This window comes from Gymnoscopelus braueri, assembly GCF_963280865.1.
Source record: "Gymnoscopelus braueri genome assembly, chromosome: 12".
Classification (NCBI taxonomy): domain Eukaryota; kingdom Metazoa; phylum Chordata; class Actinopteri; order Myctophiformes; family Myctophidae; genus Gymnoscopelus; species Gymnoscopelus braueri.
Genome location: NC_137614.1, coordinates 36,963,684 through 36,986,588, shown reverse-complemented (window position 1 = coordinate 36,986,588; position 22,905 = coordinate 36,963,684). Strand labels below are relative to the sequence as shown.

Sequence of the window (22,905 nt, the reverse complement as noted above, 5' to 3'; positions counted from 1 at the left end):
AGAGAAAGAGAGATATACGGGGATGAAGAGGCAGAGAGAAGACAGGAGAGGGAGGGAACAATGTGGGTTGGGGTGGGGGGGGGGGGGAGAGAGAGAGAGAGAGAGAGAGAGAGAGAGAGAGAGAGAGAGAGAGAGAGAGAGAGAGAGAGAGAGAGAGAGAGAGAGAGATACATTGGCTTAAAGACTCCATGTAGGGAGGAAGGACTCGGGGAGCTAGGCTAGAGATGTGAGGTTCTTCATACTAATTAACTAAGACCTAAACAATCCAGGTCAAGGAACAACATCGACTAGCCTGACCCTTCACAGCACAACTAATCTGCAGCACATTTACTTTTATTACTGGGCAGCATTTCCACTTACTGATCCACTTCCAGGATTTGTAGGTTGAAGTTTGATGAGCTGGCCGGACCCTGACCCAGTCTGAACTATGGATTTGGCCAAATGTTTTGGTCTGATGGGCATCCTGTTCTTCACCAATCCATCTCAAGGTAACCGATGTTGCTTTCCTTTTTGCTCCATGATTACTGTGCTCAGAAATTATTTGCAAAGAAAAGAGCATTAATCATGAAGACAGAACTAGGTCCAGTGGCACTGGTACCAGAATGTCATAGCCTACATACAGTGTTTTGTTTGTAACATTGAATATACACGTTTACTAATCAATACACATTTGTTCTTCATGTTACTTGTTCTAATGAATTAAGACTGTTCAATAGCTGCTGGCTGCATCATTTCACTATACAAAAACGTTAAAAAAGAAAAGAAAAAAGAAAAGAAAAGCTATACCAGCCAAGACCTATTGAATTGCACCGAACAGAATTTGATTAAGTTGTCATTTTGAAGCGAATAGGGATTTAAACAAGACTTGATGTGGAATTTCCATCACTTCTCATTGCCCACGAGTCAGCTCCAGGGGAAATTATGTTTTAAAGGTGAATTGTTTCCTTGTAGAGTAAACAAGACTTGATGTGGAATTTCCATCACTTCTTATTAGCCCAGGGGGTAAGCAGAGTGGAAATCATGTTATAGTCACATCATCACTAATGTTGGGTATATTTATATATACCCAACATGATATAATAAATTCGATTAAAAAAAAAATCTCATCAAAAAAAAAGTTCAACAATACATGGCAAATTGAGGTACTCCTCTTTAATATTTCAAATTTAAATTTCACAAAAAGAAAAACGAAAAACAGATATCATGGGGGCACCCTTTAAAAAAGTAGAAAAATCTATGAAAATTTTGGGTATTGTTAAAGAAATATTCCTAAAAACAAATAATGGAGCTGGGAACTGTTCCTTTGGTCCACCCATTCCTGAGACATGTGAGCTGTGTCCAGTGAAAGCACAGTCTAATTGCATCAGCTGACCAGTGTGGGAGTATGGGATTTTTGTTTTACCCTCTATCACTAACGTTGACCTGCCTGTAGAAAAAAACAGGGATGTGGGCAGGGAAACAAACCTACCTTCTATGACGTCAGTGAGCATCCTGAAGGTACGCAATGACCCGCCCACCTCAGACATCAGCAACATTATGAAAATCACATAATTACAATTGTTCGGGTGAAATTCACCCATGGTTAGTGTTCTAGGGTTAAAGGTTTATTATTTCCTCTTAGAGTAGCTAACCATGGCATTGGGGTTGTAGTACCATTGCAATGGACAACAGATAGTGGTTGGTAACTATTACCTTTGCCAGTCCATAACCAACATGAGTCACCTAGTTTAATACTAGCTGTACTCTTTACTGTTCCGCCTTACCAAACTATTATATCACAGTCGAGCATCGGTCTAAGTCCTCCCTGAACGGTGTCACTTACAAGGTTGTTTTGGAATCTGCGTGCGTGTCAAGAAATGTGATATCAGTCATATTCAGAGTTTTTAGTGAACTGAAACAAAGTGAAAACTTTGGGATGCGCCAAGGTCGTTCAATGTCTGTACGGACATCAGATTCATACAGATTCAGTTGTAAACAGGAAGTCAGGGTGTCTGGGAAAATAAATGTATCAATTTAATAGGATATTGATCCCGAAGCCTTACTTACAAAAATGGAGGAGGATGCCAGTTTTCAGGCAAGTAAAGGACAGCCCATCAGCTCTGACTGAGTGTGTAGCACAGGGGTTCTTAAAGTGGGGTCCGGGGACCCCCAGGGGTCGTTGAGGGTGTTCCAGGGGGACCCCAGCAAAATTAGATAATAAAGCATCAAAATCTGTTTGGCTATTTGAAAATAGCTGATCTACTGTACAAGATAAAGAATATTGAATATGTTTTAAACATTTTGATATGGGGGTCCCTGGCACAAAACATCTTCAAATGCATATTCATTTGGGGGTCCTTGACATTCAATTTTTTGGGAACCACTGGTGTAGCAGAACCGAGGGGAAACAACACCTGTGTTCCCGTTTTTTAATGTGACGTAGGACTTATTTTACAATAGCATACACAGCAAAGTCTTCAATGTTCATTTAACTCTGCCAGTACAAAAATAGACCTGTAAACAATTAGGATTTTACTGTGTAGCATTATTATGAATCCATATATGATGGAATAAATCATCACCAATCATGTGCCAGTACATTCTCTACAAACAGTTAATGGTTTCCATCTCTTTACACCTCTCGTCATTTGGTCATCCAATTTTGGTCATCCAAACCAATCTACAAACTCACAACGTGTCACGTTGCAACACGATGCGAACTTGTAGATCGGCTATATTCACAGAATGTTCACCCCCAGAATATGGACATACTGTAAGGGTTCGTGTGGCTGATTGATTGATTGACGGATTGAATACTTTATTAGCAGTTTGCAAAAAAAAAGCACAGGAAAGTACAGTTCAATACAAGGTCTGCTAAGAGGATTTTAAACCCAAGAAAGCCTATGGCTTGTTTCCATCGGGGTCCTTTGTACTCAATTCATCGAACCATTTAATGACAGACAAATAAACAAAACTATGGTAGTGGTTATGGTAGTGGTGAGTGTTTAACTGAGCGAGAGTGAGTGAGAGACAGATCTAATTAAACTCCAATTATACTCCAATTATTCTCCGTCAAACTTTATCAACAGTTGTTGTCGGCAAGCAACACCGTCGTACTACAGAGTATAAGTTAGGCATTAGTCTTGTTTATACAGTCTGATAAGGTGGAGAATTGAGGTTAATTGGTGGAGACCTCTTTACAATATTTCGGTTGCATGAGAGAAACCTATTAGAAATATGAGTCATCGCACTACCAGTGTACACAAAGACAGCGAGACAACTTTTGTTGCATTTATTTACTTTACATAAGAGATGAAACAGCAGAGACGACTACAATTATTTAGAATTATCTATCACATTGTTAAGAAAAAGCCAATGGGTAACTTGAGCTGCATGCATGGATCCACATTAAAACATTTTTGTTCCAGAGGATTCACGTCTATCTATTGTTTGTTCTCCTCAGTCTGCCCCCAGCGCCAGGGACCTCGCGCCCATGCTGAGGAAAGGCTGCTCAGGAACCTTTTTGTCCGCTACAACAAGCTTTCCCGGCCCGTGGAAAACACCACAGATGTGGTCCTGGTCCACTTTGGCCTCTCAATTGCCCAGCTTATTGATGTGGTTAGTAAAAGTGTAGTTTGTTAATTTCACCAGAAACAACAGTGCAATATTTTTTCGATGATTACTTCATTCGTTTTCTTCATACATTTTCAGAGCCAATTATTGCACCTCAAATGTTTCATAGTGGCAACAACATACAAGGAATATGTAGTGTTTTAATTTACTCACACAAAAATGTTTACTTTGTCGATAGACCATGTTGTCAATACTTTTCATACTGTATGTTGAAAAGATGTAATTTCGATCGTCAAAGTATAGATTAGCCTTAACACCATGCTGTAATTTGTGTAGAGATGGTCCTCAGAGTGATCACATCAAATCTGTTGAATTTCTGCACTTCATGTATCCAGTAATGAGACTCAACTGTAGACAGATGTAGTCTGTTGCTCCCAAGGGTTTTTCAAACTGTACCGTCTCAGACAGCATGATGCTCCAGGGGTATAGTTTGGCAGGCAAAGGCAGCTTGTGAATAGACTAGAGACAGTATACTGTAGCTGGGCATGAGATGCATGCAGTCCAGCCTAAACAAGGCTATGCATGTTGATTTGCCTCTAGCTATAAATCATTCATGAATGCAGATGATGAATCATGCAGTCCTTGAAATTTTAAGACAAGGGTGCGTTTTTACGGCTGTCAAGAAGAGAACCTAATCTCGCAAACCACTGACACCACTGACCACTGACCCCAGGACGATCGGCGCCAACATTTCTTGAGCATGCTGCCAGTAGTCCAAACAAGTAAATCCCTGGATTGTGTGTGTGTGTGTGTGTGTGTGTGTGTGTGTGTGTGTGTGTGTGTGTGTGTGTGTGTGTGTGTGTGTGTGTGTGTGTGTGTGTGTGTGTGTGTGTGTGTGTGTGTGTGCGTGCGTGCGTGCGTGCGTGCGTGCGTGCGTGCGTGCGTGCGTGCGTGCGTGCGTGCGTGCGTGCGTGCGTACAGTATGTGTTTGTGCTTGTGAATGTTTTTCACATTTTGTGAATTCATAATCTCAGATCCACCATCCCGCAGTCCCTCTACTGTACTGTTGGGCGAGATTGACGTCATCAATTTGACATCAGAGATGCACAAGAGAGACTTGCTGTTATTAGACCCTGTCTTGTTCTATATTGTATTTACGTGTATTTACCTATGCGAAGTTTCTGATCATCTGGCTAGGCGAGAATAATGATGAAGTATTTGGTTAAAGTTGTTTTAACATTAAAGATGATTTTTTAATTGATTCCCTTGCTGTTTTTATTGAAAAAAGGATGAGAAGAACCAAATGATGACTACAAACGTCTGGGTGAAACAAGTATGTATTAATGGCATCAAATAGTCTCAGCCATTGGCAGTGTGTAGACTACAACTTAAGCTATGACACAGTAATTATGCTCTCTATAGGAATGGAATGACTATAAACTACGTTGGAAGCCCGAGGAATATGAGAATGTCACCTCCATCCGCATTCCTTCTGAGATCATCTGGAGGCCTGACATAGTACTCTATAACAAGTTAGTATCATTGCAGTAATATACAGTAGGCGTAATAATTTGCATGAAATACATTCCCAAGAGTTCATCAGTGAGGAATTTGTTTCACAGAGAGAATGTCACAGCAGATGGGGTCACAGGAGGGAAATCAGAAAGATTCTGTTGTTTTGCCAGTTATTTTGTCATTCAGAAGCACTTCTCTAGCTTTTTGGAACGAGAAGTCCACAAAGAGCAACTTGGACAGTAGCATGCATGCTTACATTTTTAAACAGCTGTAGCACACAGCTCCAAAATACGCACAACTGCGGTCTCCATGTCACAGAGCGCTGAAGCCTCATTAACTTGTGTATCATCCTCTGTGGAGTGTCAGTATGATGTGATAATGAATGCATACAGCTTAGCTGCAGACACATGAGCAGACCAGTGGGTGAGTCAGGTACCGAGGCACGAGGCAGGCACGGGATGGAGAAAGAAAATGTAGTTGATTGGCGCTGCCAGAGGTTGTGTGCCCTGGCCCCCCAGAGCTTCGGCCCTTGGGCTGCAGCCCTGGGCCTGTGCATTAATCCGGGCCTGCAAGGACCCCCATATAGCCATAGCGAGCTCTGGCTGTAAAATGGCAATCAATGTGTACGTAAGAAATGAAGCTTATCATCATCTTTGCCCGATCATACAGCACTAGTATTTTCCATGATCTTGTCTCACTTATCCCAATAACAAGCATGACCAGTCTTGGCAAAACAAATAAAGCTCATATCCGGAAGGAAGTCGTTGAATTCTACTGATGTCCAAAAAACGTTAAAATAAAATAAGTCCCAGAGATGTACTTTTGCTTTTGTCAACATAATTCATCATTGTGATGAACCCACACATGCACATTGCCATGTTTACGTTGTGAAAGCTCTCAGCGTCGCCGGAAGTTACAACTGCAAGGTTTATCGTAATAATGAATTAAGCTGACCAAAGTGATAGTGATCTAAGCAGGTAAAAAATTAAAGAAAAAAAGTGATTTCATTATTTAACCACTTAAACTCTATACTGTACTTGGCCTCCTCCTTTTTCCCTCTACACCAAATCTACACTCTATCTCTTCAAATGTGTCCACCCTTTATATTCTGTACCTCCCCTGCAGTGCTGACGGTGACTTTGCTGTAACTCACCTGACCAAGGCACAACTGTTCCATGATGGGCGGATAAAGTGGACGCCCCCCGCAATCTACAAATCCTCATGCAGCATTGATGTGACCTTTTTCCCGTTCGACCAACAGAATTGCAAAATGAAGTTTGGCTCATGGACGTACGACCAGGCCAAGATCGATCTAGTCAGCATGTCCAACCAAGTGGACCAGATGGACTATTGGGAGAGCGGTGAGTGGGTCATCATCAATGCTGTGGGCAAGTACAACTCAAAAAAGTATGAGTGCTGCACAGAGATCTATCCGGACATCACCTACTACTTCATCATCCGGAGGCTTCCTTTATTTTACACCATCAACCTTATAATCCCCTGCCTGCTCATCTCCTGTTTGACCGTGCTGGTGTTCTACTTGCCATCACAGTGTGGGGAGAAGATCACGCTGTGTATCTCAGTGTTACTCTCTCTGACTGTGTTCCTCCTCCTCATCACAGAGATTATACCCTCAACGTCACTGGTGATTCCACTCATTGGTGAGTACTTACTCTTCACCATGATCTTTGTTACACTTTCCATCATAATTACCGTCTTTGTGCTCAACGTACATCACCGGTCACCTCGGACCCATGGCATGCCTCAGTGGGTGCGGAGAGTATTTTTGGACATGGTGCCTAGAGTCCTCTTCATGAAGCGTCCGCCAGCCACAGCCAAGCAGAACTGCAGGAAACTCATAGAAATGATGCACCGTCCACGTCCATCCACGATCCCCGTGTTAGACAACTTGCAGCCATTATGGGCAAGGTTGGAGACAAGTTTGCAACAGATGACACAGCTAGGAGGCACAGCTCCAACCACGATACCTGCGATGGACAACTCGCAGCCATTTTGGTCAAGACTGGAGACAAGTTTGCAACATATGAGCCAGCTAGGAGCCACAGCTCCAACCACTCCATATGAGAGCCCCAACGTCCGTGTGTGCTCCCCTTCTCCACCTTCCTCGCCTCTTGTAGGCCTCAACTTGGAAGAACATCCCCTGAAAGCCCAGCTCATCTGCAGTTCTCCCTCCAGTCAATATTCTCTTCTCCCAGAGGAGCCTCTGCAGCGGGGACGCAACTCTTCAGCCTCATCATCCTCCCCACTGTCCACCTCGCAGCCTACCCTGCACCTGCATACCTCCCTTTGCACCCTGCCGAGGGAAGAGCCACAAACCCTGGCCTCAGGAGGGCGCTCTCTGAGCGCTGAGCAAATGGGCGACAACCAGAGGACTGGACACCGATGTCGCTCCTCCAGCTTCCAGTACTGCTATTTGCTGGAGGAAGGAGCTGCAGTCCAAGGCGAGGGCGGGGGCCTCGGAATGGCAACCAGGATACAGAAACAGCCTTCGGGTAGTGCCAGTACAGAGCCCACTAAAGACCAATGTATCCATCTGAACACCATGACCACCATCTCCCCAGCCATGCGACAGGCCATTGAAGGAGTTCAGTACATCGCTGATCATCTCAGAACATTGGATGCTGACTTCTCAGTAAGTTTGCAGACGTTATCATTTCTGTCATATCAATTGAAACAAACTTTGATGATGGTTCAGTATTCTCTCGATTCTTAAGGAGGTTTAAGGCTAATTTATGCTCAATTCACGTACGAAGATAAATACATCTGTTTCAAATGGTGTAACTATCACTGCTCAGCGCTCACATGCTTCCCCAAGTATGTCCATCTGCAGTTTGCAGGCGGTTAGGGAACACCTTTTCATACTTCATAACTAGAAAAGTGCACTTACAACACAGATCTCCGCCAGGCTTGCTCGCCTATACCGAGGGCTGTGTCAGTCATGAGGAGCAGCCGCTGTTTTATACTTTTTCGTACAATGGTGCCGAGCAATTAGCTGGTCTACAAGCTCACACCGCTGCAATGTACGCTGTTTTTGAAAATCGATTAATTTATTAGTGTGGTTGCCCTAACAGGGCAACCAGACTATAGTAATCCTCACACTTTATTATTATTCTTTTTATTATTAATGGAGATAAACAATAGTTTAGATCGTCTCTCCTCCCACAGTTTATTTTTCCCAATTTAGTGCCATATGTCAAAATGACCGGCCTCACCGGGAATCGTGTGCTTGTATAAGGCTAAGAGATTGGTTGCATAGTTTTATTGATATTGATTTATTAGTGCATTACATTTCCCCATCCACTTTAATGGAAAAGTGCAAAAACTCAAATTCAAGTATTTTTTTCTCAGAAACCGTAAGAGCTAGAGTTACCAGATTTGGAGGGGAGGTTCCTAATTTAGTCCGAAATTATTGATATAATAATTACACTAATCGGCCACATGGTGGCGCTATAACAGCCCCCTTTACGTTTTGGCTTATAACTCTTGAACCGTAGGTCGTAAAATCAAAAATTCTTTTCCCCTGGATTCCTTGGGTCACGACGCATCTCCCCATATAGGCCACGCCCATTTGCGTCAGGATAGATTTTCCGCCATTTTGAATTTTCTTCAAAACACACTTTTAGCTCCTCCTCCCATATATTTTGTCCAAATCTAACAAAAATCGGTACACATGATCTCTGGACCCATGCGATAAACATATCCAAACGGCATTTTGATAGTCCTTACCGTTCGTCCGTAAATGGCTTCCAAAGTTAGTGGGAGGGGCCCGTTTTACCAAAAATGCTACAAATCACGAACGAAACGTCCGGTCAATCCCAAATTTGAATCACATGTCGAGGGTGGTTTACTCAACGAATCCCCAAAATAATTTCCACTTTGACCCATAGAGGGCGCCACAAATGCCCAAAACGTAACCGTTTTATGAAAAAACATGATTTTTGGGGGATCAATCCTCTCAAAATGAAAAGCAAGTGATCTCAGGAGTGACGTGACAATGTAATTGCCGCAGCCTCCGACGGTATTCCTCCCAGCGTATTACTCGGGTCCCGGCGGCGCCGACCTACGACCGGCGTCGGCGCAACCACACTTTGCAATTTCCCAGAATTGCGACCCGTCTAGTTAAAATGTATTATTTTATTAAAATAGATCAAATAGATTAGTTTGATTACAACTACTTTTTACATCTCAGCAACTGACACATAATGACAAGGACACTGCATTCAGACATACAGTACCGTACATCCTTCATTTTGGTTTGTGAACATTTCATTACTTTCTTCCATAAACAAAAAGAATAGTACTGCCATGGCATGGTACAGATGACTCTATAGTTTACTGGGGATTAGAGTACATTCATTTAGACATGGTAGAAATACTACTTGTTTAGAAAGAAGGGCCCTTACTCACTTTTTTAATGCTCCAAACTTTATTATGATGACGTTTTGACTACTTTTTAAGTTGAAGAACAGAGTGAAGGTCGAAACATCACCATAATAAAGTTTGGAGCATTATAAAAGTGCCCTTCTTTCTAAATGATTTCACTGTTCTTGCAGTTTGGCTCAGCACCAATATAGGGGGATGTGTGTTAAATTGTTCTTGAACGAGAAATACTACTAGTCCCATGTGGTCTGACCTAATCGTCTGTCTACTGGGACAAATTTTATTTTTTGGTCATTACTCATTTTGGTCTGACGTGTTCATATTGCAGGTCAAACATTTTTGTCCAAGCGTAACACAAATTAGGCAATTTGGCTCAGTGAAAGTAGACTCCAACCAAAACACTTAGCTGGCTCAGGGCAGGGGGCATAATGATTCAGCATTATATTGGTGTCTAACTGTGCATGTACCTGAGTCATGGTTATGACAGTGACATCATGCACACCCTTTTAAATAAAATGTTACCATAGTTTTTAATTGCACAGTACCTTCAGCAAACCCATTCCCAGCTAACTTTGAACAATAATTATTTCTGAACAGAGGGAACAAAAAAACTATAATTGTCCAAGGCGCAGAATGAAAGGCATTGGGGACTTATTTGATGGTCATGGTAAACTGGTAGTGAATCTGCGAAACCAACAACAAAACAATAAATACTCCAAATTGGTTATTGCTAACCAGAGAGTACAGAACTTTGGTGGAATACAACTTGAATAAGTTTGACCTTGAATGTTTCCTTATGAAGTCAAGACATTAAGGAGGGGGATTTTCGTCCCTCACCCCTACGTCGCACCACCGATCCAACTGACAGGGCCGCGCCAAGGGTAGTGCGAACGGTGCGGCCGCACAGGGCCCCGCGCTTGGGGGAGCCCCGCAAATTCATTTTTTTTTAATGAACAGAATCACATTTATTAAGAGTTATAAAAAGAAATAACCGCAAATAACCACCAAAAACTCGGAAATATCCGCCCAAAACCGCCCAAAAATCGCGCGCGCTGCGCGCGCGCACGCGAGTTCGCACAGGGCCCCGCATTTCTCCCGCACGGCTCTGCCAACTCATATGCCCATATATGGAGATCTATGTATCTGTAAAACAAATACATTTGGAAATTGACAGCTGGTCAAAAAGGAAGTTGACACGAAATTTGAGCTTTGTATGTTCTTTTTTCTTCTTCTCTGAAGGTGAAGGAGGACTGGAAATATGTGGCCATGGTCATTGACAGGATATTCCTCTGGATGTTTGTACTGGTATGTATACTGGGATCTGCAGGACTGTTCATTCCTCCTTGGCTAGCTGGAATGATCTAGAACAGTGGTTCTCAACCTGTGGGCCGGGGCCCACTGGTGGGCCGCAAGGGTATTGCAAGTGGACCCCCAAATAATTGGCAACACACTCATATTTCAATGATAATAACATTTATATTAAAAAGTAATTCCAATAAATAAGAATGTAAAATATACTACGCTAGTTCCATTGATCCAAGGTGGAACACAATTGATTGATCATGAAAATAAACATGATCTGAAAATGCACATGCCTGGAACACTTTCCATCCAGAAAAGGTTGAGAACCACGGATCTACAACTTCAACATCAAAATTACTTCAAGATCATCTGTGTTGTTTAGTAAAATCAAGTTGTGTTATTATCCTAATTTTTACCATTCATTATTTATTTTTATATTGTATATAGAGCATAATATTAAAAGAGCAGTTCAAATCTCAGTTGTGGTCTTGGTTATGAATAGGTTCCTCACACAGGGATATATTTTATTGATTCCAGTGGGCATATAAATGTTTTATGAGGGCAAAAGGCCAGCAGTGAAAACATGTTTCCTCACAGCTCAATTTTGACATTGAGGTTTCATAACGGCTGTGAGATCAATTACAGGTTGCAAAATCCCTAAAACAAATGTTATGAATACCATAACTTGTGATATTATTATATATATTACTAATTGTTCACAATGTTCTCTATTCAATATCAAATTCTGTATTTGCCATGACTTTACTAAAGTACTTGAGCAAAGGTTCATAAATAAAAGCATGTTTTATTTTTTTTTAAATCTAATTTGATGTAATTAACACTCTTAGATTTTCTTTCTGATTTACACAGTCTTACATGTACATTTCTAGAAATCTATCTAAATCTAGTTTGATAAGATGACTTACATCTCGTGTTGAATCAATCAACAAACATCAGTTGGCATTGCAGTCCTTATAGTTTTAGGATGTCATGAAATAGTTAAGCTGAATTCACAGGGTCTATAAATGCTTAGATATAGAATAATAATTTATAATCTGCTTGCAGTCACGCTCAAAGTTTTGTAAATGGCTATTACTGGATTACGAAATTATATAAATAAATGTAAAAATCTGATTTTGTTTTTGTCTTGGGTGTATATACGCTCTGTTTTGTATATTATACATATTCATATTCAGACTGTAGTCTACAACATTTTCTGTTCAATAATTCAACGCTTTTTACCATTCAGCTGATAGCAGGTCCCTTCAGCACACCTCAAATGGGATTTTAAGGTGTAATTTGCCATTCAAAGAACGTGTGGTTCACAGTAGGCTACCTGTGGTTTGAAGGAATAATTTGCCTCTGACTATTACTGTAACTCCACACAAATGAATGTAAAAAATAGGTTGTATTTTCTCCAGTCTAGACAAGAGAAACATGACCAATGTTTGACATGTGTCAAACTGACTGTGTACATACTTACAAGTTACAGTATCAATCACACTGTACACCAATGCCATTCTTCAGTGCACAATACACCCAATTCAAGTCCATTCTATACAACCTTACTGTATTTCCTCTCCTTTTTGTCTAGCACAGCAAAAAGGCCTTACCATGCCTTATGAGCAATGCTGAATGCCTTATAGTACAGTAAGAACAACAGTTATCTCATGAAATATTGTTCAAAATAAAATCTTTGTTCTGAAGTTGTCTGTGAATGTTAATTAATTCATACTTGCACTTGTTTAGTTTTAGAGGTTTTAATCAGAAGGGGGCACATGCACTGTAGCACATAATTCCAACTGTGTTTTTGTACTGATACTCTGCATAATTATGGCACATTATTTAGTGAAAGCATGTAAAGATGACCTCATTCTTGACCTCAAACATCAAACAACTATTGTATTTCCATTCGTCCACTGCTTGGCAAAGGACCAACCATTGATCACTCTACAGAAAGGAGAAGATGATAAGCACAACATTGAAACATTTCTAACCAGTTAAAATGCCCCCTTATAATTATTAGTTAATTAATTTAAGCACGCAATTGGCAAGTAAATGATGCCAAAATTAAGTTTGATAGCAATCGTAAATAAGGTCAAATAACTAAATTGGCCTTTGTCGATCATTCAATTGCATTAGTCCTTTCATTTGTCTGCTGAAACACAATAGTGGTGCATTGTAAATTGGACTGGACAAATGAAATTATATTTGTATATATAATTATATTTCCATCATAAGATAAGACAGACAGGCCATTCAGGAAGAATAATTAGATTTTCATAATTAATAAATGCTCATACTAATGTAAATTGCCATTGATATATGAAAGTACAGTGGTATTAAGCGTACTGCATTAAACTGCGCCATCCGTTGAAAAAGAGGAAAGGCAGATTAATTGGCCAAGTATGTTGATTATAATGCTTAACTGGAACGTATTCCATATGTACATTCACTGCCACAATTATTGCTGGCCGCGTTTGCCCACTGCCAGAGATTTTTCATTGAAAAAAAAGTAGCCGAGATACAGAATTTTGAAGTTTTAAGTTAACAAGGAAGTGGATGGGAGTCTACATCTTCGAAAAATCTCCTTGGTCTTTGGGTCAAATAAAAATAAATTAAAAAAAATTACGTTTTTTACGTCAGTGGCAGCATTGGTAAACGGGAATAATTACGTCAGAGGCAGTGAATGAGTTAATCCATCCTATTATTAGAAGCACTAAGCAACAACCAAGCAGCATCTGGAGAGCAGGCAGGGGTTCAGGGACACTCAAGGACGCAATGCCAGGAGGAGACAGGATATAACTGGGAACCAGTGGTGGAAAAAGTACTACTCACATGTTTTACTTTAGTAAAAGTATCAATACAGTCAGCAACGTAGAAATACCCAGTTACAAGTAAAAGTCCAGAATAGAAAATGTACTTGAGTGAAAGCATCAAAATATACTTAAAGTACCAATAGTAAAAGTACTCATTATGCAGAATGTCCCATTTCACAGGTTTCAAATGAATAAAATGTATACAAATCTTTTGAAAATAGCAGCTCACATCAGCTATTTTTAAAATTCCAAAATGTGTACAGAGCTGAAGTGGCTACTTTAAGTTTTGTACGGGGGCAGTCGGTAGCGCTGTCGCCTCTCACAGCTAGAAGGTCCTGGGTTTGATTCCCGCCTGGGCTCTCCCTAGGCTGGCAGAGGGTGAGTAGTGCCCAGGATTACATACTGTGTAGGCAATTGGCACTGGGTGAAAAAAAAGTATGTTTTGTAATAATAATCAAAATCTATAAAGTAAGTAACTAAAGTTGACAAATAATTGTAGTGGAGTAAAAGTATAATATTTACCTCTGAGATGTAGTGGAGTAGAAGTAAAAGTACTGAAAATTGGAAATACTCCAGTAAAGTCAAAATACCTCAACATTGTACTACGGTACTTAAAGGGATACTTCACTTTCACATAAAATAAACATTAAAAATATATATATAAAAAAAATGAAAGAAGTTATGGCAAAATTAAGGCCCCCTCACACATTAGTAGGACACTCTAATGCGTGAGGGGGCCATGAATTTTCCATAACTTTTTTCATTTATTTTTAATATATTTTTTAAATGTTTCCCCGACCCGAAAGTGAAGTATCCCTTTAAGTAAATGTAGTTACTTTCCACCACTGCTGGGAACCATGCAATTCCAAAGCGACCACTCCTCTTGAGCCACTGCCACCCCTGCAACAAAAAAAATATATATAAATAATTTTTTTAATAATATTAAGAATTTGTGATAAGCTGCGACCCTGTGTTTGGGTTGAGAATTTTGGACAGACTGACCAACAGAGAGGCTTACCAGCTGTGTGGACACAGCTGAAATGTAAGCCATCATGGCAACAGTTGCATCTACAGCAGGCCTACTGTAAATGTCACATTATTTAATTACTCTTTGGGAAAGACTGACCTTCAAAGTGAATTTGAATTGACTCTGTTTCCCAAGAAGATGTAATTTAGTGATAATAGATCATAACTGATTTAATTAATCTTGTACATTTATTTAGTTAGAGTACATTCAGTGATTATGATTGGTCTAAAATCGGACATCATGTGTGTCAGATTGCACAATGGAAAAATAAGATAGATGGTTCACATTACAAAATAATGTAAGGGTATCTTCCTCTTCAAATTGGGCTTTTTAGATAGCAATTGTGTTTGCAATTCTCCCCTTTCCCACAAGATGGCAGCATGAGACAAGCAGGATGTGTACTTTACACAGCAGCAAGATTCGTGAGTTGCTGTGATAGGAAAAGGATATCAAACGGAACACAACCACCCTAAAGACTAATCATTGGGTATATTCCGGCACTATACCTGCACCCAGTGATCTTGGTACATAGAAATTGATCTATTGAAGATTCTGACTTTCAAATGTACATATTTTTTGTTTTGATTGTATTGCTGTATTGTTGTATTATGCTTTGGCAATGTAAACGTATGTTTTCTCATGCCAATAAAGCCCTTTGAATTGAATTGAATGTGTGCGTTTGTGTTAAATCCACGTTGTGAAGGTCTTCCATTCGCACGATATGTTGATATATTACACAGCACACACACACACACACACACACACACACACACACACACACACACACACACACACACACACACACACACACACACACACACACACACACGGTGTCGGATAGATAGGATATTGTGTCCAGAACCGCAAGAAAAGGCTCTGGTCGTGGCTCAAATGAGCCAATTGTTTGCCATGGCAACCCCAGCCTAAACTTGATTTGTCAAATTTCCCACACCTGTCGAATTCCCCACACCTGCCATTTGATTACTTCAGTCCACACGGTTCAGTTTACTCTCTTCAGACATTCTCCACAGACATTTACCACTGCACAAGGTATTTCCAGAACCACCGATGCCCATATATGGGTACTGACAACAATACATAGATCTCCATATATGGGCACCATATGGGCACAAAAGTCTGGAGATACACAGACAGACAGGGTATAACGGGGAAGCACCATAGATGAGGAAGCACCATAGATGAGGAATCACAAGGAGGAAGCACCATAGATGAAGGGATGAGGAAGAACAGGGAGGAAGCACCATAGATATAGAAACCTAGATACCTCATTGGCCTCTGCAGTTTGTTGGAGCGACCTGTTTCATATTTTGGCCGCCATACGCGCTGTGATTGGCCAGTGCCCGTCCCCCCCCGGAAATGGGGGGAACGGGCACTGGCCAATCACAGCGCGTCTTTTCCAGGACTTGTCAGAATCTAGTTGTCCCGCCCCCACCTGCCTCTCATTGGCCTACTGAACGCCCCCTTCTGTGACGCACGCGGAGATTTCCAGCTGCCCCCCAAGGAAGCTTGGGAAGCGGAAGCGTGCCCGCCATACAGACGCTTCAGAGCCAGAGGAGGCGTCTACCTTTATATGTCTATGGGAAGCACCATATAGATGACAGGGAAGCACCATGGGAAGTACCATGGATGACAGGGAGTCACCATAGGAAGCACCATAGATGACAGGTAAGCACCATAGGAAGCACCATAGAAGACTGGGAAGCACCATAGGAAGCACCACAGATGACAGGGAAGCACCATAGAAGACAGGGAAGCACCATAGGAAGCACCATAGATCAGACAACTACATAGAGAGGGATGTTATAGTAGGCTATGGTTGCAGTGCATAAACCCCTCATTACAAATGCAATGCACATTTGAGAGTTCAGTGGTGTAAAGGCTATTGGTGTTGGTGTAAAGGCTATAGGTGTTGGTCTAAAGAGAAGTGAAAAAAGAGACTCACCCTTCACCATTATGCTCAACAAGTGGTTGAGTGCATGTGTGGTGTACACTAAGAGAACAGTACAAACCTGAATGCTTGACCCCGACAGTGAGGGGGTCCAGTGGGACATTTTGCAAATCAACACAAAGTTATTCTGATTGTTCAAGAGTCTTTATTGTTACATCCAGTTATACAAGTACAGTATAAGCAAGTAAAATAATTGCCTTTCGGCTCCTCGACATTGCAGCAACAATAAAAGCAATAAAATACCAATAGAAACAGACGTAAGGTGCTGTCACATTTATCCTATGACAAAACACTTCTATCCTGATGGGAGTGGTCTCTTCCAGGATGACAGTGTCCCCTTCCACAGGGCATGAGGGGTCATTGAATGGTTTGATGAGTATGAAAATAGGGTGACTCATATTATGCTATGGCCTTCACAGTCACCAGAACTCAACCAAACAAATTGAACACCTATATGCGAGTTGTTAGACAGCGTTCTCCACCGCCATCATCAATGGAATGCAGTTTGACAGTCCACCTCTGACACACACACACACACACACACACACACACACACACACACACACACACACACACACTCGTGCGCATACGCACACGCACATGCACACACACACGCACACACACACACACGAGTCGACACACACAGTGTCTTGGACCACCATCATGGCCTAGTTCTACATGTACTACAATACTTGAGGCTTGAGGGCAGAAGCGCTCCTCCCAAGAGTGAGTAATAGCGCTTTTAATGGACTGTGCTCAGATAGTACCTCAATGGTCAGAGTAGCATCTTTGCAGGGCTCTCGTGAATAAAGAAATAAGCATGAATTAAATGTGGCCTATAGTATGCCACAAGATAGCCTAATCGCTCAGCAGTATTTAAAGTGTGGTACAATGAATACCCCACCCAACAACACACACACACACATACACACACACACACACACACACACACACACACACACACACACACACACACACACACACACACACACACACACACACACACACACACACACGTATACACACATGCACACTCACACACATTTGCGTGCACAAAGACACACACATGCGAGCACACGCTCGCACATAACGCCCGGGATTCAACCCAGGGTCTCTTGTGTGGAAAGCCAACTAATTCCCCCCTTGGGTGAGGGAGATATTAGGCTTTTGGTCATCAGGCAGAGGCTCTGAGCAACTCTGCTATATACAAGCTCTCTCTCACCCGCGCGCGGCCCGCGCGCACACACACACACACACACACACACACACACACACACACACACACACACACACACACACACACACACACCCAGGGGTCGTTGAGCATTTTCCAAGGAGCCCTTGGAAAATGAATCATTTTGAAGTTATATAAGTTATCCTTTTGCATATTTAGATATTACATGTTTCTCTCTCTCTCTCTCTCTCTCTCTCTCTCTCTCTCTCTCTCTCTCTCTCTCTCTCTCTCTCTCTCTCTCTCTCTCTCTCTCTCTCTCCACACACATCTATAACACAAAGAGGTGCTAGGAGATTAGTGTACTCAACCGGCACATGTGATGCTTGAATGGTTTGCACAGCCATTGAGAGACAGAGTGACTCTTCAGAGTGGAAAGAACACATGTTTTTTTTTTCTTTCTTAAGTATCCCTGAAGGTATGAAAGTATGGGGATAGAGTGATGTGCAACATGCCTAGCTGGTGAAAAATTGGCCTGGAAGGATAACATCTTGACAGTAACACATTCTGGTCAGAATATAAGTCAGAATATAAGTTAAAGCTCTATATATTCTGATAGTAATCATTACTGTTACGTAACAGGGGTCTCCCCATCTCTCCAGCTCTAATAAACAGATTTTCAAACGTATTTTCAGGTGGGTTGCACATTTCAGTCAGTCAGGACTTAGGAGAGAACCCATTCATTGGTTAGCTTCAATGTTTCAGTTTTCCAGTTCTTTGTGTCATCACTTCCAATTTTCACTGGTTTATCATGACTGTATCCTATCTCCTGATCCTATACTATATTAAAATTGGCTAATGGGAAGGGGGGGGGATTAGGGCGGACCTCTGACGTCATTCTGACTCAGCCATAAATAAACCACGGCCACGTCACTATGACAACATCAACAAACCCCGCCACGTCACTATGGCAACATAACCATAAACAAACCACGAGTCAGCTCCATATATGGGCACAAAAGCGGCCATGCCCATATATGGGCATATACTGATGATCAGGAATCTCCATATATGGGCATAAAAGGGACACAGGTAGACAGACAGAAACAGACATCTCCATTGGCACAAAAGAGACACAGACAGACGGGTACAACGGGTACTCTGACACGGGTCAGAGTACCCGTTGGGTATCCCCGACACTAGACTCAGACATAATTGGTATGCTGACCTGAACATTTCTGTTTAGGCTACTGAAGAGCTGTTGACGTTGTCAACCACACAAGTGTCTATTGCGCACGAAAATAATTCAGGTCCACTCCAATGTCCTTGCGTTTGACCATGTATTATTCCACAAAAACAGTAAAATTACAACAGTTCCTCAGCAACTATTATAAACTAACGTGTTTATCGGTTAACAGCAACGGTCAACAGAAAATGGCATCTCCCACGCTCACCAAATGCCCCACTCATGAGAACAGGTGAATGCCATGACTAATTATTAGGTGACTAATTATTAGGCCCCAGCTCCAGTGACCACGCCCACCATCGTTAATTGATTGATTGAATACTTTATTAGTCAGAAATGTAAACAGCAGGTACAGTCAGACATTAAGGCTAAAAGGTTAAAGGGATATTTCACTTTCAAAAAAACTTTTGGTCTTTGGGGTGTTCACAAAAGCCTGAGTAGACGATAAAATGACCCAAAGTTTTTTTGAAAGTGAAATATCCCTTTGACGCAAAAAGACAGTGACACCAGTGCTGTACATCTGTCAATTTATGTGAATACCTTCATCTAATAAAAACGCAAGACTTTATATTAGTCACATATGGCTCTCGTATAGTATCATTGAGCAACCACGTGGTTAGCCCCTTTTGGGGGTCCATTTGGTTCTGTACACCAAATGAACTGTGTATTTATTTTATTTTAGACACACACACACACACACACACACACACACACACACACGCGCGCGTGCGCACACACACACACACACACACACACACACACACACACACACACACACACACACACACACACACACACACACACACACACACACACACACACACGTTCCTACTGTATATGAAAATGTTCCATACATGCTGCTGTGCCCGCGCACGTTGACGCGCGCTCCATCTCTGTCATCGGTTGCCTACAACAACATCACATCAGCATCTTCTGCACAGGAGGACGACACAGAGAGAGAGAGGGGTGTGTGTGTGTGTGTGTGTGTGTGTGTGTGTGTGTGTGTGTGTGAGTGAGAGAGAGAGAGAGAGAGAGAGAGAGAGAGAGAGAGAGAGAGAGAGAGAGAGAGAGAGAGAGAGAGAGAGAGAGAGAGAGAGAGAGAGAAGGAAGGAAGAGGGAGGGAGAGAGAGAGGGAGGGAGAGGGAGAGAGAGAGAGAGAGAGAGAGAGAGAGAGAGGAGAGAGAGAGAGAGAGAGAGAGAGAGAGAGAGAGAGAGAGAGAGAGAGGGAGGGAGGCGTGTATACATGTTGATAATGGAGTCGAGGCAGGGGAGAATGTGGGATCTGTCAGGATCAGAACAGAGGACTGTACAGATTTAACGGGATCCTGTTCTCCGGTCGTGGTGATTTTTCCCCCCTCCGTCTCCAAATGCGGCGTCGACGCCTCCAGTAGCTGGAGCAGCAGCGGATCGAGCCCCCCGCGGAGGACTGGATGGATGGTCGTTCCAAACGGACGTGATGTGAAGGTACAGCACTGGACTGATCATGGATGACGATGAAAAACAGCTTTAACCCACCGACTGTGAAATATAGAAGGAAAAAAACTAAACATTTTGATGGCTTTATTTTTTTAATTATTATTTTTATCTGTGTAGCCCTAAGGAATTGTTGGAACCTTAATTAGACAGCCCCATTGAATCACTGTTCCCTGATACATTATTAATCAGTGAAAGATCAGGATATGCTTTTTATTGTGACGCATATGTAGCATTACTATTATTATTATTTTGTCGGTTTACCATTTTTTATTTGCCCCCGGAATCATAGCCCTATATAATATTGATTTGCTGGTCAGATGGTGTGTTATGGTGTGGAAGGGAAGACCAGGCCCATTCAATAGCCATAAACAGCAACATTTGTGTTTGAAAACAGAAGCGGTTTCAATTAAGCAAAGGGGGGGGGAAATTGCAAAGACTTGAGGGGGAAAGGTAGAGCTGAGTGCAGGGTCTATAGCTGCTGAAGAATTCAGGAAATCCCTTTCTGTGAGTCTCTGAGAGAAAGAAGAGCGAGAGAGGATATTAAAAGAAAAAAGAAAAAAAGTGGGGGAAAAAACATGTTGCCTTCACAAGAAGCCTCCAAGATCTACCATGACAACTACATGCGTAACTCGCGGGCCATCGGCGTGCTGTGGGCCATCTTCACCATCTGCTTTGCCATCGTCAACGTGGTGGTGTTCATCCAGCCCTTCTGGATCGGCGACAGCGTGGACACGCCGCAGGTGGGCTACTTTGGCCTCTTCCACTATTGCGTGGGTGCCATCGGCTCGCGCACCGAGGAGCTGACGTGCTCGGGCAGCTTCGCCGACTTTGCCTCCATCTCCTCCGGGGCCTTCAAGGTGGCCTCGGTGTTCATACTGCTGTCCATGGTGCTGACCCTGAGCTGCATCGCCTGCATGCTTCTCTTCTTCTTCTGCAACACCTCCACCGTCTACAAGACCTGCGCCTGGATGCAGCTGCTGTGCGGTAGGTGGGGGGGGGGGGGGGGGGGGGGGGTCATTTCGGGTGGTCCTCAGGGAAATGTAGTTTCTTTTGTGCAAACTATCTTTCAAACTTTTTTGTTTAAAAAAAATAGCAAGGTTTTTATGAAATGATGCCTCTGGTGGGAATTAATGTAACATCCAGTGGTTCTCAAACATTTTCAGGACCCCCAAATTGATACATTTTAGGCCGCAGACCCCCATTTGAAAAGATTGTTTGCTAAGGACCCCCATAAGAGCTGTATACGGTAGGTGGGAAGATAACAGTGGACATATTGATCTGTTCCATGATCTGAACTTCATTCTTACAATTCTACAACTCTCATTGATCTAATTTAGATCGAGGACCCCTGGGTTACCCAGACCCCTCTTTGAGAACCACTGGGCTATAGGTAGTATTAGTCCTACAACTCGTATCTATAGATCTGCACAACAGCATCTTTGAAAGTTATTTTACAAGCAATTTAGAGTGCCTGTAAACCTCCCCAAAATCGATTCGTGGTGTATGTCGCATGTCTTGTCATGGTTAATTACGACAGTAGCAAATGCTGTGACAGAATGGGGCTCAGATTGCTGCTTTAAGGCCCTGGCAACAATGCTCTTTAATTGGTCTTCTTGAAGCACATTTCGTCCATCAATTAATCCAATTAATCCACCAAAATCGATATTCAACAGCCTATTGTTATGATTGATCATCAGGAAACGTACAACTTTCTGTTGTACGTTGTATGTTTCCATTTCGTTGTTCAACCAAAACTCTCGATTCACTACCGACAGTGAAGCAATAGCTACTAATAGGTTTTGTTGAGCAAAATGAGATACATGGACCTGTCACGACACAGCATTCTAGGGACAGGCAGTTCGGTTTTCTAAAGAGAGTGGCGGGGGTCGCTTGTGTTTATGCTGATCAAATGCAAATTTTATTCATTCATTCACTCATTTCAGCCCATCATATAGGCCACGGTGTAGTGGGGGTTGTCAATGCCATCTTGCTATTTTGAGGGAGAAATCCGGGTTGATTGGATTACTGTATCCAGGCAGGTGAGCTTTGTGTGATAGATGTTTGAATAGATTAACGTTTGCAGCGATGACACGGATCAGGTTCTTTTCATATCGTCAGATTCGTCACTGTCACGTCGAAACCTTGTATGTCCAAAACTGTTCAAAAAATGAAGAAAAAGACCCCTCCTGTGTTTTATGGATCCAATGTAGTCATTATTTAGTCACACGTTCTTGTTAATACTTTTCATTGGTTCAATATTTATAAAACTGATGCACACCACATTCACATTTTTGGGAAATAACGGAAATATCCGATCTACAAACAAAGCTTGTAGATCGGTTGTTGTTGCTACTTTTGTGTGACACTGTGGTATGACGAAGAAGGGCATTCATTTACGGGAAAAAAAACATAAAAAGTTGAAAGACG

At 42.1% G+C, this 22,905-nt stretch overlaps 2 protein-coding genes across 2 annotated transcripts in view; both read left to right on the top strand.

The window, feature by feature from the left end:
- Positions 1-4,840: 4,840 nt before the first annotated feature.
- On the top strand, positions 4,841-10,833 carry LOC308096539 (neuronal acetylcholine receptor subunit alpha-4-like; the record flags this gene model as incomplete). Its single annotated transcript, XM_080443957.1, has 4 exons — positions 4,841-4,885; positions 4,975-5,084; positions 6,193-7,720; positions 10,708-10,833. Exons 1-4 carry the CDS (start codon positions 4,856-4,858, stop codon positions 10,831-10,833), a joined length of 1,794 nt encoding a protein of 597 aa, XP_080300083.1. The 5' UTR covers positions 4,841-4,855.
- Positions 10,834-21,053: 10,220 nt separating this feature from the next.
- Positions 21,054-22,905, top strand: part of LOC308097631 (LHFPL tetraspan subfamily member 4 protein-like) — a gene marked incomplete at its 5' end in the record, with an annotated part of 37,255 nt that continues 35,403 nt past the window's right edge. The window contains one exon of the mRNA XM_080445529.1: positions 21,054-21,462. Coding sequence (XP_080301655.1) covers positions 21,054-21,462 — 409 coding nt within the window. The remainder of the gene's footprint in view (positions 21,463-22,905) is intronic.